Source organism: Petromyzon marinus, unplaced genomic scaffold (assembly GCF_048934315.1).
Source record: "Petromyzon marinus isolate PM22_M1 ecotype Great Lakes invasive population unplaced genomic scaffold, UKy_Petmar_22M1.pri1.0 PM_Scaffold_331, whole genome shotgun sequence".
NCBI lineage: Eukaryota > Metazoa > Chordata > Hyperoartia > Petromyzontiformes > Petromyzontidae > Petromyzon > Petromyzon marinus.
In genome coordinates this window covers 15001-33677 of record NW_027423315.1, presented here as the reverse complement: position 1 = coordinate 33677, position 18677 = coordinate 15001, and the positions used below count along the sequence as shown (strand labels likewise).

The 18677-nt window shown below is 45.6% G+C and overlaps 1 protein-coding gene across 1 annotated transcript in view; it reads right to left on the bottom strand.

Moving 5' to 3' along the window:
* Window positions 1–5595: 5595 nt before the first annotated feature.
* The window catches only part of LOC116938376 (ATP synthase F(0) complex subunit g, mitochondrial-like), a 16187-nt gene continuing 3105 nt past the window's right edge, over window positions 5596–18677 (bottom strand). The window contains exons 2-3 of the mRNA XM_032945495.2: window positions 13818–13978; window positions 5596–5734 (exon numbers count right to left, since the gene is read on the bottom strand). Coding sequence (XP_032801386.2) covers window positions 5636–5734; window positions 13818–13978 — 260 coding nt within the window. The 3' untranslated portion in view covers window positions 5596–5635. The remainder of the gene's footprint in view (window positions 5735–13817; window positions 13979–18677) is intronic.

The window sequence follows — 18677 nt, the reverse complement described above, 5'->3', positions numbered from 1 at the left end:
CCCCACCAGTTAGACTCCTCCCCCACCCGTAAACTCCTCCCCCACCAGTTAGACTCCTCCCCCACCAGTTAGACTCCTCCCCCACCCGTAAACTCCTCCCCCACCAGTTAGACTCCTCCTCCCCCACGCGTAGACTCCTCCCCCACGTGTAGACTCCTCCCCCACCCGTAGACTCCTCCCCCACCAGTGAGACTACTCCCACACCAGTTAAGACTCCTCCCCCACGCGTAGACTCCTCCCCCACGTGTAGACTCCTCCCCCACCCGTAGACTCCTCCCCCACCAGTTAAGACTCCTCCCACACCAGTTAGACTCCTCCCCCACAAGTAGACTCCTCCTCCCCCACCAGTTAGACTCCTCCCCCACGTGTAGACTCCTCCCCCACGTGTAGACTCCTCCCCCACCCATAGACTCCTCCCCCACCAGTGAGACTACTCCCACACCAGTTAGACTCCTCCCCCACCCTTACACTCCTCCCCCACCCTTAGACTCCTCCCACACCAGTGAGACTACTCCCCCACCCTTAAACTCCTCCCCCACCCTTAGACTCCTCCCCCACCAGTTAGACTCCTCCCCCACCCTTAGACTCCTCCCCCACCCTTAGACTCCTCCTCCCACACCCGTAGACTCCTCCCCCACCAGTTAGACTCCTCCCCCACCAGTGAGACTACTCCGACACCAGTTAGACTCCTCCCCCACGCGCAGACTCCTCCCCCACGTGTAGACTCCTCCCCCAACCTTAGACTCCTCTCCCACCAGTAGACTCCTCCCACACCAGTTAGACTCCTCCCCCACCCTTAGACTCCGCCCACAACAGTGAGACTACTCCCCCACCCTTAAACTCCTCCCCCACCCTTAGACTCCTCCCCCACCAGTTAGACTCCTCCCCCACCCTTAGACTCCTCCCCCACCCCTAGACTCCGCCCACAACAGTGAGACTACTCCCCCACCCTTAAACTCCTCCCCCACCCTTAGACTCCTCCCCCACCAGTTAGACTCCTCCCCCACCCTTAGACTCCTCCCCCACCCTTAGACTCCTCCTCCCACACTCGTAGGCTCCTCCCCCACCAGTTAGACTCCTCCCCCACCAGTGAGACTACTCCCACACCAGTTAGACTCCTCCCCCACGCGTAGACTCCTCCCCCACGCGTAGACTCCTCCACCACCCTTAGACTCCTCTCCCACCAGTAGACTCCTCCCCCACCAGTTAGACTCCTCCCCCACCAGTTAGACTCCTCCCCCACCCGTAAACTCCTCCCCCACCAGTTAGACTCCTCCTTCCCCACCCGCAGACTCCTCCCCCACCAGTGAGACTACTCCCGCACCAGTTAAGACTCCTCCCTCACGCGTAGACTCCTCCCCCACGTGTAGACTCCTCCCCCACGTGTAGACTCCTCCCCCACCCGTAGACTCCTCCCCCACCAGTTAAGACTCCTTCCACACCAGTTAGACTCCTCCCCCACAAGTAGACTCCTCCTCCCCCACCAGTTAGACTCCTCCCCCACGTGTAGACTCCTCCCCCACGTGTAGACTCCTCCCCCACCCGTAGACTCCTCCCCCACCAGTGAGACTACTCCCACACCAGTTAGACTCCTCCCCCACCCTTACACTCCTCCCCCACCCTTACACTCCTCCCCCACCCTTAGACTCCTCCCACACCAGTGAGACTACTCCCCCACCCTTAAACTCCTCCACCACCCTTAGACTCCTCCCCCACCACTTAGACTCCTCCCCCACGCGTAGACTCCTCCCCCACCCGTAGACTCCTCCCCCACCCTTAGACTCCTCTCCCACCAGTAGACACCTCCCCCACCAGTTAGACTCCTCCCCCACCCTTAGACTCCTCCTCCCCCACGCGTAGGCTCCTCCCCCACGTGTAGACTCCTCCCCCACCCGTAGACTCCTCCCCCACCAGTTAGACTCCTCCCCCACCAGTTAGACTCCTCCCCCACCAGTTAAGACTCCTCCCACACCCTTAGACTCCTCCCCCACACCTGATGACGACCGTTTGTGTTATGGTCGAAACGCCGTCAGAATTTTTATTTATTGTTTTATAAATATTTTATTATTTTATTGTTTCCCTTCAACGTGGTGACTTTACCGAAAGAGCTAAGAATAAAAAGTCTATTTAATTAAGTTAGAACGCGTTAACCCGAATTTAATAAAAGTTGCTGCAATTCTGATGTGACGTCACGTCTCCCACCCCCCCCCTCGCGTCACACCGCGTCACAAGTGTCTGACCCCCCCCTCTCACCCTAGGCGCGTGACGTCATTCGTGTGAATGTTACCACGTGATTGAATAAAGTCAAAACCTGTACCCACGTGCTCTTCTCGCGATCTTGAGGGCCAGGGATGACGAATTAACTCACGATGTGTAAGTGTCTGTCTGTGTGTGTGTGTCTGTGTGTGTGTCTGTCTCTGTGTGTGAGTCTCTGTGTGTCTCTGTGTGTCTGTGTGTGTCTGTGTGTGTGTGTGTGTCTGTGTGTGTGTCTGTGTGTGAGTCTCTGTCTGTGTCTGTGTGTGTGTCTCTGTGTGTGTCTCTGTGTGTCTCTGTCTGTGTGTGTCTCTGTGTGTCTGTGTGTGTGTCTGTGTGTGTGTCTGTGTGTGTCTGTGTGTGTGTGTCTGTGTGTGTCTGTGTGTGTCTCTGTCTGTGTGTGTGTGAGTGTGTCTCTGTGAGGGATGACGAATTAACTCACGATGTGTAAGTGTCTCTGTGTGTGTCTGTCTCTGTGTGTGTCTCTGTGAGTCTCTGTGTGTCTGTGTGTGTCTCTGTGAGGGATGACGAATTAACTCACGATGTGCAAGTGTCTGTGTGTGTCTCTGTGTGTGTCTCTGTGTCTTTGTGTGTCTCTGTGTCTTTGTGTGTCTCTGTGTGTCTCTGTGTCTGTGTGTGTCTGTGTGTGTGTCTGTGTGTGTCTGTGTCTCTGTGTCTTTGTGAGTGTCTGTGTGTCTCTGTGTGTGTGTCTGTCTCTGTGAGTGTCTCTGTGTGAGTCTCTGTGAGTGTCTCTGTGTGTCTGTGTCTCTGTGTGTCTCTGAGTGTCTCTGTGAATGTCTCTGTGTCTGTGTCTCTGTGTGTGTCTCTGTGAGGGATGACGAATTAACTCACGATGTGTGTCTGTGTGTCTGTGTGAGTCTCTGTGAGTGTCTCTGTGTGTGTGTCTGTGTCTCTGTGTGTGTCGCTGTGTGTCTCTGTGTGTGTCTCTGTGTCTCTGTGTGTCTCTGTGTGTGCGAGTCTCTGTGAGTGTCTCTGTGTGTGTGTCTGTGTGTGTGTCTCTGTGAGTGTCTGTGTGTCTCTGTGTGTGTCTCTGTGTGTGTCTCTGTATGTGTCTGTGTGTCTCTGTGTGTGTGTATCTCTTTGTCTCTGTGTCTGTGTGTCTCTGTGTGTCTCTGTGTGTGTCTGTGTGTCTCTGTGTGTGTCTGTGTGTCTCTGTGACTGTCTCTGTGTGTGTCTCTGTGTCTCTGTGTGTCTCTGTGTGTGTGTCTCTGTGTGTGTCTCTGTGTGTGTCTCTGTGTGTGTCTCTGTGTGTGTCTCTGTGTGTGTGTCTCTGTGTGTCTCTGTGTGTGTGTCTCTGTGTGTGTGTCTCTGTGTGTGTGTCTCTGTGTGTGTCTCTGTGTGTGTCTCTGTGTGAGTGTCTGTGTGTGTCTCTGTGTGTGTGTCTCTGTGTGAGTGTCTCTGTGTGTGTCTCTGTGTCTCTGTGAGTGTCTCTGTGTGTCTCTGTGTCTCTGTGAGTATCTCTGTGTGTGTCTCTGTGAGTGTCTCTGTGAGTGTCTCTGTGAGTGTCTCTGTGTGTGTATGTGTGTGTGTCTCTGTTACATTGTTACAATGTAGCTTTTTTAAATGCTATATTGTTACATATGTCTCTGTGTGTCTCTGTGTGTCTCTGTGTCTGTGAGTGTCTCTGTCTGTGAGTGTCTCTGTGTGTGTGTTTGTGTGTGTCTCTGTGTGTGTCTCTGTGTCTGAGTCTCTCTGTGTGTCTCTGTGTGTCTCTGTGAGTGTCTCTGTGACTGTCTCTGTGTGTGTCTCTGTGTGTGTGTCTCTGTGTGTGTGTCTCTGTGTGTGTCTCTGTGAGTGTCTCTGTGTGTGTCTCTGTGTCTCTGTGACTGTCTCTGTGACTGTCTCTGTGTGTGTCTCTGTGTGTGTCTCTGTGTGTGTGTCTCTGTGTGTGTCTCTGTGAGTGTCTCTGTGTGTGTCTCTGTGTGTCTCTGTGTGTGTCTCTGTGACTGTCTCTCTGTGTGTGTCTCTGTGAGTGTCTCTGTGAGTGTCTCTGTGAGTGTCTCTGTGAGTGTCTCTGTGAGTGTCTCTGTGTGTGTGTCTCTGTGTCTCTGTGTGTCTGTGTGTGTGTCTCTGTGTCTCTGTGTGTCTGTGTGTGTGTCTCTGTGTCTCTGTGTGTGTGTGTGTCTCTGTGTGTGTCTCTGTGTGTGTCTGTGTGTCTCTGTGTGTGTCTCTGTGTGTGTGTCTCTGTGTGTGTCTCTGTGTGTGTCTGTGTGTCTCTGTGTGTGTCTCTGTGTGTCTGTGTGTCTCTCTGTCTCTGTGTGTGTCTCTGTGAGTGTCTGCGTCACAATGAGGTAGACACGGAGTGAGACAGATACTGAGAAGCGAAGTTGTATTTATTCATCGCTAGAGTTGAGCGCGGAGAGACGCACAGTGGCACCGGGGGATGATGAGCAGACAGAGACACAGACAGAGAGACAGGGAGAGAGACAGAGAGAGAGACAGAGTGAGAGACAGAGACACAGACAGAGAGACAGGGAGAGAGACAGAGAGAGACACAGATAGAGAGAGACAGAGTGAGAGACAGAGAGACAGGGAGAGAGACACAGACAGAGAGACACAGAGTGAGAGAGACAGACACAGGGAGAGACGCACAGTGGCACCGGGGGATGATGAGGAGACACAGACAGAGAGACAGAGAGACAGAGACACAGGGAGAGAGACACAGACACAGAGAGACAGAGTGAGAGACAGAGAGACAGGGAGAGAGACACAGACAGAGAGACAGAGAGACAGAGACACAGGGAGAGAGACACAGACACAGAGAGACAGAGTGAGAGACAGAGAGACAGGGAGAGAGACAGAGAGACACAGACAGAGAGACACAGACAGAGAGACAGAGACACAGGGAAAGAGACAGACAGAGAGAGAGTGAGAGACAGAGAGACAGGGAGAGAGACAGAGAGACAGAACAGAGAGACATAACAGAGTGAGAGAGACAGATAGAGAGACACGGAGACAGAGAGAGACAGAACAGAGAGACAGAGAGAGACAGTACAGAGTGAGAGAGACAGATAGAGAGACACGGAGACAGAGAGAGACAGAACAGAGAGACAGAACAGAGAGACAGAACAGAGAGAGACAGAGACACAGGGAGAGAGATGATGAGGCTGTGTGTCTAGACGTCTATGAGGGGTGTCTAGACGTCTAGACACCCCTCATAGACGTCTAGACACCCCGTCTAGACGTCTAGACGTGTGTCTAGACGGGTGTCTACGAGGGGTGTCTAGACGTCTATGAGGGGTGTCTAGACGTCTATGAGGGGTGTCTAGACGTCTATGAGGGGTGTCTAGACGTCTATGAGGGGTGTCTAGACGTGCTGTCTAGACGTCTAGACGTCTATGTGGGGTGTCTAGACGTGTGTCTAGACGTTGTATCCTATGAGGCTGCGTCTGCCGATGACCTCCCCAACGTAGAACCACATCGCGATCTCAACGCCCACCAGGGAGTTGCGCAGAGCCTCCTGTTACACACAGACACAGAGTTACACACACAGTTATACAGAGTTATATAGTTATATACACAGTTATACAGTTACACAAACACAGTTATACATACACACAGTTATACATACACAGACACACACACAGTTACACACAGTTATACATACAGTTATATACACACAGTTATACACACAGAGTTATATACAGTTATATACACACACACACACACAGTTATATACACAGTTATACAGAGTTACACACAGACACACAGTTATATATACATATAGTTACACACAGTTATACACACAGTTATATACATACAGTTATATACACAGTTACACATACACAGTTATACATACACACAGTTATATACACAGTTATACATACACAGACACACACACAGTTATATACACAGAGTTATACATAGTTACACATACAGTTATATACACACAGTTATACACTCACAGAGTTATATACAGTTATATACACACACACAGAGTTACACAGAGTTATATACACACACACACAGTTATATACACAGTTATACAGAGTTACACACAGACACACAGACACACAGTTACACAGTTACACACAGTTATATACACAGTTATACATACACAGTTATACACACACACACAGTTACACACAGTTATATACAGTTACACATACACACAGTTATACATACAGTTACACACACACAGAGTTACACAGTTACACACACACAGTTATATATACACAGTTATACAGTTACACACAGTTATATACACAGTTACACACACAGTTATACACACACACAGTTATATACACAGTTACACACAGTTATATACACAGTTACACACAGTTATACACACAGTTATATACACAGTTACACACAGTTACACACACAGTTATACACACACACAGTTATACACACACAGTTATACACACACACAGTTATATACACAGTTACACACAGTTATATACACAGTTACACACAGTTATATACACAGTTACACACAGTTATACACACAGTTATATACACAGTTACACACAGTTATATACACAGTTACACACACACACACAGAGTTATATACACAGTTATACACACACACACAGTTACACACAGACACACACACAGTTATATACACAGTTATATACACAGTTACACACACAGTTACACACAGTTACACACAGTTACACACACAGTTATATACAGTTATACACAGAGAGTTACACACACACAGTTATATACACAGTTACACACATAGTTACACACAGACACACACAGAGTTACATACAGTTATATACAGTTATACACAGTTACACACAGTTACACACAGTTATACACACAAACACACAGACACACAGAGTTATATACACAGTTACACAGTTACACACCGTTATATACACAGTTACACAGTTACACACAGACAGTTATACACAGTTATATACACAGTTATACATACAGTTACACACAGTTACACAGTTACACACAGTTACACAGACACACAGAGTTACACACAGTTATACACATACACAGTTACACACACAGTTATATACACACACAGTTACACACAGTTACACAGTTACACACACACACACAGTTACACACACAGTTACACACACAGTTATACACACATACACAGTTATACACACAGTTACACACACACACAGTTACACACAGTTATACACACAGTTACACACACACACAGTTACACACATACACAGTTACACACAGTTATACACACAGTTACACACACACACACAGTTACACACACACACACAGTTACACACACACACAGTTACACACAGTTATACACACAGTTACACACACACACACAGTTACACACAGTTATACACACAGTTATACACAGTTACACACAGTTACACACACAGTTATACACGCACAGTTATACACACACACAGTTATACACACACACAGTTATATACACAGTTACACACAGTTATATACACAGTTACACACAGTTATACACACAGTTATATACACAGTTACACACAGTTATATACACAGTTACACACACACAGAGTTATATACACAGTTATACACACACACACAGTTACACACAGACACACACACAGTTATATACACAGTTATATACACAGTTACACACACAGTTACACACAGTTACACACAGTTACACACACAGTTATATACAGTTATACACAGAGAGTTACACACACACAGTTATATACACAGTTACACACATAGTTACACACAGACACACACAGAGTTACATACAGTTATATACAGTTATACACAGTTACACACAGTTACACACAGTTATACACACAAACACACAGACACACAGAGTTATATACACAGTTACACAGTTACACACCGTTATATACACAGTTACACAGTTACACACAGACAGTTATACACAGTTATATACACAGTTATACATACACAGTTACACACAGTTACACAGTTACACACAGTTACACAGACACACAGAGTTACACACAGTTATACACATACACAGTTACACACACAGTTATATACACACACAGTTACACACAGTTACACAGTTACACACACACACACAGTTACACACAGTTACACATACACACAGTTACATACACAGTTAAATACACAGTTACACACACAGTTACACACACAGTTATACACACATACACAGTTATACACACATACACAGTTACACAGAGTTACACATACACACGGTTACATACACACACACAGTTACACACAGTTACACACACACACACACAGTTACACACAGTTATACACACAGTTACACACAGTTATACACACAGTTACACACACACACAGTTACACACATACACAGTTACACACAGTTATACACACAGTTACACACACACACACAGTTACACACAGTTATACACACACACACAGTTACACACAGTTATACACACAGTTACACACACACACACAGTTACACACAGTTATACACACAGTTACACACACACACACAGTTACACACAGTTATACACACAGTTACACACAGTTATACACACAGTTACACACACACACACAGTTACACACACACAGTTACACACACACACAGTTACACACACACACAGTTACACACATACACAGTTACACACAGTTATATACACACAGTTACACACAGACACACAGTTACACACAGTTATACACACACACACACAGTTACACACACACAGTTACACACACACACACAGTTACACAGTTACACACACAGACACACACACAGTTACACACACATACACAGTTACACATACACAGTTATATACACACACAGTTACACATACACAGTTATATACACACACAGTTACACACAGTTACACACACAGTCACACACACACACACACAGTTACACATACACAGTTATATACAGTTACACACACACAGTTACAAACAGTTACACACATACACACACAGTTATACACAGTTACACACAGTTACACACATACACAGTTATATACACACACAGTTACACCCATACACACACACAGACACATAGTTACACACACACACAGTTATATACACACACAGTTACACACATGCACACACACACACAGTTATATACACACACACAGTTACACACAGACACACAGAGTTACACACATACACAGTTATATACACATACACACACACACAGTTACACATACACACACACACAGTTATACACACATACAGAGACACACAGTTACACACAGTTACACACAGACACACACAGTTACACACAGTTACACATACACACACAGTTACACACAGTTACACATACACACACAGTTACACACAGTTACACATACACACAGTTATATACAGTTACATACACACAGTTACACACAGACACACAGTTACACATACACAGTTATATACACACACAGTTACACACACAGTTACACACACAGTTATATACACACACAGTTACACACAGTTACACATACACACAGATACACAGTTACACACACAGTTACACACACACAGTTATATACACACACAGTTACACACACAGACACACAGTTACACACAGTTACACAGTTACACACACACACAGTTACACATACACAGTTATATACACACACAGTTACACACAGTTACACACATACACAGTTACACACACACACAGTTACACACAGTTATACACACAGTTACACACACACACAGTTACACACAGTTATACACACATACACAGTTACATACACATACACAGTTATATACACACAGACACAGTTACACACAGACACAGTTACACACATACACACACAGTTATACACAGTTACACACAGTTACACACATACACAGTTATATACACACACAGTTACACACATACACACACACAGACACACAGTTACACACACACACAGCTACCCACAGTTATACACACAGTTACACACATACACAGTTATATACACACAGTTACACACACACACAGTTACACACATACACACACACACAGTTATACACACACACACAGTTACACACATACACACACACACACAGTTACACACATACACACACACACAGTTACACACATACACACACAGTTACACACCCACACACAGTTACACACAGTTACACACACACACAGTTACACACATACAGTTATATACACACACACACAGTTATACACACAGTTATACACACAGTTATATACACACAGTTACACATACAGTTACACACATACACAGTTACACACATACACACACACAGTTATACACACAGTTACACACATACACAGTTATATACACACACACATACACAGTTACACACACAGTTATACACACATACACAGTTATACACACATACACAGTTACACAGAGTTACACATACACACGGTTACATACACACACACAGTTACACACAGTTACACACACACACACACAGTTACACACAGTTATACACACAGTTACACACAGTTATACACACAGTTACACACACACACAGTTACACACATACACAGTTACACACAGTTATACACACAGTTACACACACACACACAGTTACACACAGTTATACACACACACACAGTTACACACAGTTATACACACAGTTACACACACACACACAGTTACACACAGTTATACACACAGTTACACACACACACACAGTTACACACAGTTATACACACAGTTACACACAGTTATACACACAGTTACACACACACACACAGTTACACACACACAGTTACACACACACACAGTTACACACACACACAGTTACACACATACACAGTTACACACAGTTATATACACACAGTTACACACAGACACACAGTTACACACAGTTATACACACACACACACAGTTACACACACACAGTTACACACACACACACAGTTACACAGTTACACACACAGACACACACACAGTTACACACACATACACAGTTACACATACACAGTTATATACACACACAGTTACACATACACAGTTATATACACACACAGTTACACACAGTTACACACACAGTCACACACACACACACACAGTTACACATACACAGTTATATACAGTTACACACACACAGTTACAAACAGTTACACACATACACACACAGTTATACACAGTTACACACAGTTACACACATACACAGTTATATACACACACAGTTACACCCATACACACACACAGACACATAGTTACACACACACACAGTTATATACACACACAGTTACACACATGCACACACACACACAGTTATATACACACACACAGTTACACACAGACACACAGAGTTACACACATACACAGTTATATACACATACACACACACACAGTTACACATACACACACACACAGTTATACACACATACAGAGACACACAGTTACACACAGTTACACACAGACACACACAGTTACACACAGTTACACATACACACACAGTTACACACAGTTACACATACACACACAGTTACACACAGTTACACATACACACAGTTATATACAGTTACATACACACAGTTACACACAGACACACAGTTACACATACACAGTTATATACACACACAGTTACACACACAGTTACACACACAGTTATATACACACACAGTTACACACAGTTACACATACACACAGATACACAGTTACACACACAGTTACACACACACAGTTATATACACACACAGTTACACACACAGACACACAGTTACACACAGTTACACAGTTACACACACACACAGTTACACATACACAGTTATATACACACACAGTTACACACAGTTACACACATACACAGTTACACACACACACAGTTACACACAGTTATACACACAGTTACACACACACACACAGTTACACACAGTTATACACACATACACAGTTACATACACATACACAGTTATATACACACAGACACAGTTACACACAGACACAGTTACACACATACACACACAGTTATACACAGTTACACACAGTTACACACATACACAGTTATATACACACACAGTTACACACATACACACACACAGACACACAGTTACACACACACACAGCTACCCACAGTTATACACACAGTTACACACATACACAGTTATATACACACAGTTACACACACACACAGTTACACACATACACACACACACAGTTATACACACACACACAGTTACACACATACACACACACACAGTTACACACATACACACACACACAGTTACACACATACACACACAGTTACACACCCACACACAGTTACACACAGTTACACACACACACAGTTACACACATACAGTTATATACACACACACACAGTTATACACACAGTTATACACACAGTTATATACACACAGTTACACATACAGTTACACACATACACAGTTACACACATACACACACACAGTTATACACACAGTTACACACATACACAGTTATATACACACACACATACACAGTTACACACACAGTTACACACACACGGTTACACACAGACACACACGGTTACACATACACACAGTTACACAGTTACACACAGTTATACACACAGTTACACATACACAGTTACATAGTTACACACAGTTACACACACAATTACATACACATTTACACACACACAGTTACACACACACACACAGTTACACACATAGTTACGCACACAGTTACACACACAGTTACATACACAGTTACATACACACACACACACACATATAGTTACACACACACACATAGTTACATACACACACAGTTACACACGCAGTTATACACACACACAGTTATATACACACACACAGTTACACACAGACACACACACAGTTACACACAGTTACACACAGTTACACACATACACAGTTACACACATACACAGTTACACACATACACAGTTACACACAGTTACATACACACACAGTTACACACCCAGACAAAGATCCCCCATATAGCCTTAACAGACTTTAGGGGCAAGTGCTGTTAGCGAGCACCTATGAAGGCCGGAACGGTACACGAGGGGGTGGGTGGCCAGCACCACGCCCGACCGCCTTTGTCTCCCTAGTGGCGATGTTTGCACACCACACCAGGTACTCATTTGAGGCTGAGTCGACCTAGGGGAGGCCCAGGACCGGTTCACATAATCGTCACTGGTGTTGGCCATGAGCGGGAATCGAACCCGGGGTCACCGGGTTCATAGCGCGGCGTAGCGCTAACCACTACACTACCGCTCCCCACGACACACACTGAGTTACACACATACAGACACACACAGACACACATACACACACACAGTTACACACATACACACAGCCACACACAGTTACACACACACACAGCTACACACACACACAGTTACACAGACAGTTACACACACACAGCTACACACACACACAGTTACACAGACAGTTACACACACACAGTTACACAGACACACACAGTTACACACACACACAAAGATCCCCCGTATAGCCTTAACAGACTGTAGGGATAAGTGCTGTTAGCGAGCACACACACACAGACACACACACAGTTACACACACACAGACACACACAGTCACACAGTTACACACACACAGTTACACACACACAGACACACCGTCACACACACAGACACACCGTCACACAGACACACCGTCACACAGACACACAGTCACACAGACACACACACAGACACACACACAGTCACACAGACACAGTCACACCGTGACCACTCACCCTGACGGTGAGGTTTCCCACGGCACCCCGTCTGGACCTCTCCACCATCGCCTTGAAGGCCTCGACAGCTCGAGGAATCTCCGCCGGGCTGGGTGGGACCAGCTCCACCTTGGCCAGCGACCAGAACTTGGAGAGTCGTGGCCGGGAGAATTCCACGGCCGCTGTGTGGGGAGGGTCGGTGGAGGAGTGGAACGGGGAGGTCACACGCAAAATGCAAGTCTCAGTGAGCAGAGATGAGTCTGTGGGTGGCAGTGTTGAGTCTGTGGGTGGCAGTGTTGAGTCTATGGGTGGTAGTGTTGAGTCTATGGGTGGTGTTGAGTCTATGGTGCAGTGTTGAGTCTATGGTGCAGTGTTGAGTCTATGGTGGCAGTGTTGACTCTATGGGCAGTGTTGAGTCTATGGTGCAGTGTTGAGTCTATGGTGGCAGTGTTGACTCTATGGGCAGTGTTGAGTCTATGGTGCAGTGTTGAGTCTATGGTGCAGTGTTGAGTCTATGGTGCAGTGTTGAGTCTATGGGTGGCAGTGTTGAGTCTATGGTGCAGTGTTGAGTCTATGGTGCAGTGTTGAGTCTATGAGTGGCAGTGTTGAGTCTATGGTGCAGTGTTGAGTCTATGGGTGGCAGTGTTGAGTCTATGGTGCAGTGCTGAGTCTATGGTGCAGTGTTGAGTCTATGAGTGGCAGTGTTGAGTCTATGGTGCAGTGTTGAGTCTATGGGTGGTAGTGTTGAGTCTATGGTGCAGTGTAGAGTCTATGGGTGGCAGTGTTGAGTCTATGGGTGGCAGTGTTGAGTCTATGGTGCAGTGTTGAGTCTATGGTGCAGTGTTGAGTCTATGGTGCAGTGTTGAGTCTATGGGTGGCAGTGTTGAGTCTGTGGTGCAGTGTTGAGTTTATGGTGCAGTGTTGAGTCTATGGTGCAGTGTTGAGTCTATGGGTGGCACTGTTGAGTCTATGGGTGGCAGTGTTGAGTCTATGGTGCAGTGCTGAGTCTATGGGTGGCAGTGTTGAGTCTATGGTGGCAGTGTTGAGTCTATGGTGCAGTGTTGAGTCTATGGTGCAGTGTTGAGTCTATGGTGCAGTGTTGAGTCTATGGGTGGCAGTGTTGAGTCTATGGTGCAGTGTTGAGTCTGTGGTGCAGTGTTGAGTCTATGGGTGGTGTTGAGTCTATGGGTGGCAGTGTTGAGTCTATGGGTGGCAGTGTTGAGTCTGTGGGTGGCAGTGCTGAGTCTGTGGGTGGCAGTGTTGAGTCTATGGGTGGCAGTGTTGAGTCTATGGGTGGTAGTGTTGAGTCTATGGTGCAGTGTTGAGTCTGTGGGTGGCAGTGTTGAGTCTGTGGGTGGCAGTGTTGAGTCTATGGGTGGCAGTGTTGAGTCTATGGTGCAGTGTTGAGTCTATGGGTGGTAGTGTTGAGTCTATGGGTAGCAGTGCTGAGTCTATGGGTGGCAGTGTTGAGTCTATGGGTGGCAGTGTTGAGTCTATGGGGCAGTGTTGAGTCTGTGGGTGGCAGTGTTGAGTCTATGGTGCAGTGTTGAGTCTATGGTGCAGTGTTGAGTCTATGGGGCAGTGTTGAGTCTGTGGGTGGCAGTGTTGAGTCTATGGTGCAGTGTTGAGTCTATGGTGCAGTGTTGAGTCTATGGTGCAGTGTTGAGTCTATGGTGCAGTGTTGAGTCTATGGTGCAGTGTTGATTCTATGGTGCAGTGTTGAGTCTATGGGCAGTGTTGAGTCTATGGTGCAGTGTTGAGTCTGTGGTGCAGTGTTGAGTCTATGGTGCAGTGTTGAGTCTATGGTGCAGTGTTGAGTCTGTGGTGCAGTGTTGAGTCTATGGGTGGCAGTGTTGAGTCTATGGTGCAGTGGTGAGTCTATGGGTGGCAGTGTTGAGTCTATGGTGCAGTGTTGAGTCTATGGGTGGCAGTGTTGAGTCTATGGTGCAGTGTTGAGTCTATGGGTGGCAGTGTTGAGTCTGTGGGTGGCAGTGTTGAGTCTGTGGTGCAGTGTTGAGTCTATGGGTGGCAGTGTTGAGTCTATGGGTGGCAGTGTTGAGTCTATGGGTGGCAGTGTTGAGTCTATGGTGCAGTGTTGAGTCTATGGTGCAGTGTTGAGTCTATGGTGCAGTGTTGAGTCTATGGTGCAGTGTTGAGTCTGTGGGTGGCAGTGTTGAGTCTATGGTGCAGTGTTGAGTCTGTGGTGCAGTGTTGAGTCTATGGGTGGTGTTGAGTCTATGGGTGGCAGTGTTGAGTCTATGGGGTAGTGTTGAGTCTATGGTGCAGTGTTGAGTCTATGGTGCAGTGTTGAGTCTATGGTGCAGTGTTGAGTCTATGGGTGGCAGTGTTGAGTCTATGGTGCAGTGTTGAGTCTATGGTGCAGTGTTGAGTCTATGGTGCAGTGTTGAGTCTATGGGTGGTGTTGAGTCTATGGGTGGTGTTGAGTCTATGGTGCAGTGTTGAGTCTATGGGTGGCAGTGTTGAGTCTGTGGGTGGCAGTGCTGAGTCTGTGGGTGGCAGTGTTGAGTCTATGGTGCAGTGTTGAGTCTGTGGGTGGCAGTGTTGAGTCTATGGTGCAGTGTTGAGTCTATGGTGCAGTGTTGAGTCTGTGGGTGGCAGTGTTGAGTCTGTGGTGCAGTGTTGAGTCTATGGGTGGTGTTGAGTCTATGGGTGGCAGTGTTGAGTCTATGGGTGGCAGTGTTGAGTCTATGGGTGGCAGTGTTGAGTCTATGGTGCAGTGTTGAGTCTGTGGTGCAGTGTTGAGTCTATGGGTGGTAGTGTTGAGTCTATGGGTGGTGTTGAGTCTATGGGTGGTGTTGAGTCTATGGTGCAGTGTTGAGTCTATGGTGCAGTGTTGAGTCTATGGTGGCAGTGTTGACTCTATGGGCAGTGTTGAGTCTATGGTACAGTGTTGACTCTATGGGCAGTGTTGAGTCTATGGGTGGTGTTGAGTCTATGGTGCAGTGTTGAGTCTATGGTGCAGTGTTGAGTCTATGGTGGCAGTGTTGACTCTATGGGCAGTGTTGAGTCTATGGTGCAGTGTTGACTCTATGGGCAGTGTTGAGTCTATGGTGCAGTGTTGAGTCTATGGTGCAGTGTTGAGTCTATGGTGCAGTGTTGAGTCTATGGTGCAGTGTTGAGTCTATGGGTGGCAGTGTTGAGTCTATGGGTGGCAGTGTTGAGTCTATGGTGCAGTGTTGAGTCTATGGTGCAGTGTTGAGTCTATGAGTGGCAGTGTTGAGTCTATGGGTGGCAGTGTTGAGTCTATGGTGCAGTGTTGAGTCTATGGTGCAGTGTTGAGTCTATGGGTGGCAGTGTTGAGTCTATGGTGCAGTGTTGAGTCTATGGGTGGCAGTGTTGAGTCTATGGGTGGCAGTGTTGAGTCTATGCTGCAGTGTTGAGTCTATGCTGCAGTGTTCAGTCTATGGGTGGCAGTGTTGAGTCTATGGTGCAGTGCTGAGTCTATGGTGCAGTGTTGAGTCTATGGATGGCAGTGTTGAGTCTATGGTGCAGTGTTGAGTCTATGGGGCAGTGTTGAGTCTATGGGTGGCAGTGTTGAGTCTATGGGTGGCAGTGTTGAGTCTATGGGGCAGTGTTGAGTCTATGGGTGGCAGTGTTGAGTCTATGGGTGGCAGTGTTGAGTCTATGGGTGGCAGTGTTGAGTCTATGGTGCAGTGTTGAGTCTATGGTGGCAGTGTTGAGTCTATGGTGCAGTGTTGAGTCTATGGTGCAGTGTTGAGTCTATGGTGCAGTGTTGAGTCTATGGTGGCAGTGTTGAGTCTATGGGTGGCAGCGTTGAGTCTATGGGTGGCAGTGTTGAGTCTATGGTGCAGTGTTGAGTCTATGGGTAGGAGTGTTGAGTCTATGGTGCAGTGTTGAGTCTATGGTGCAGTGTTGAGTCTATGAGTGGCAGTGTTGAGTCTATGGGGCAGTGTTGAGTCTATGGGTAGGAGTGTTGAGTCTATGGGTGGCAGTGTTGAGTCTATGGTGCAGTGTTGAGTCTATGGTGCAGTGTTGTGTCTATGGTGCAGTGTTGAGTCTATGGTGCAGTGTTGAGTCTATGGGGCAGTGTTGAGTCTATGGGGCAGTGTTGAGTCTATGGTGCAGTGTTGAGTCTATGGTGCAGTAAAATAAATTTTTATAATAAAAAATAATACGTTGAAAATAATAAAAAAAAACATTGAATATAATGAAAGCAAAAAAAAAATGAAAAAATAATTGTAAAGTTAAAAAGATGTATAATAAAAAATAATACGTTTCAAAATAATGAAATAAAACAATGAAAATGAATACGTAGCAAAATAAAAAAAATTTAATAAAAAAGTAATACGTTTCAAAATAATAAAATAAAACAATGAAAATAAATACGTAGTAAAATAAAAAAAAATAATAAAAAAGTAATACGTTTCAAAATAATAAAATAAAACAATGAAACTAAATATATTGTAAAATAAACAAAAATTATAATAAAAAGCAATACGTTTCAAAATAATAAAATAAAACAATGAAAATAAATACGTAGTAAAATACAAATTTTATCATTAAAAAAACAAAACGTTTAAAATAATAAAATAAAGAACACAATATAATAGTAGTATAATTTAAAAAACGTTGAAAATAATGAAAGCAATTCAAACCCACAGTGAAAATAAAAAATAATAAAAGTGTAAATTAACAGCGGTGTACAGCGCCGTACAGTACGCACAGCTGCATACAGTACGCACTGTACGCAGCTGTGTGTACCGCATCGAGTCCTCTGGACAGTGCACGTGGTACAGTGCACGCGGTACAGTGCGAGCGCGCGAGTGAAGGTCGCAAATTTACGAAACGCGTTTCGGCCGCCTCCACGGGCGGCTTCCGTAGCTCGGCCCAACAGCCACC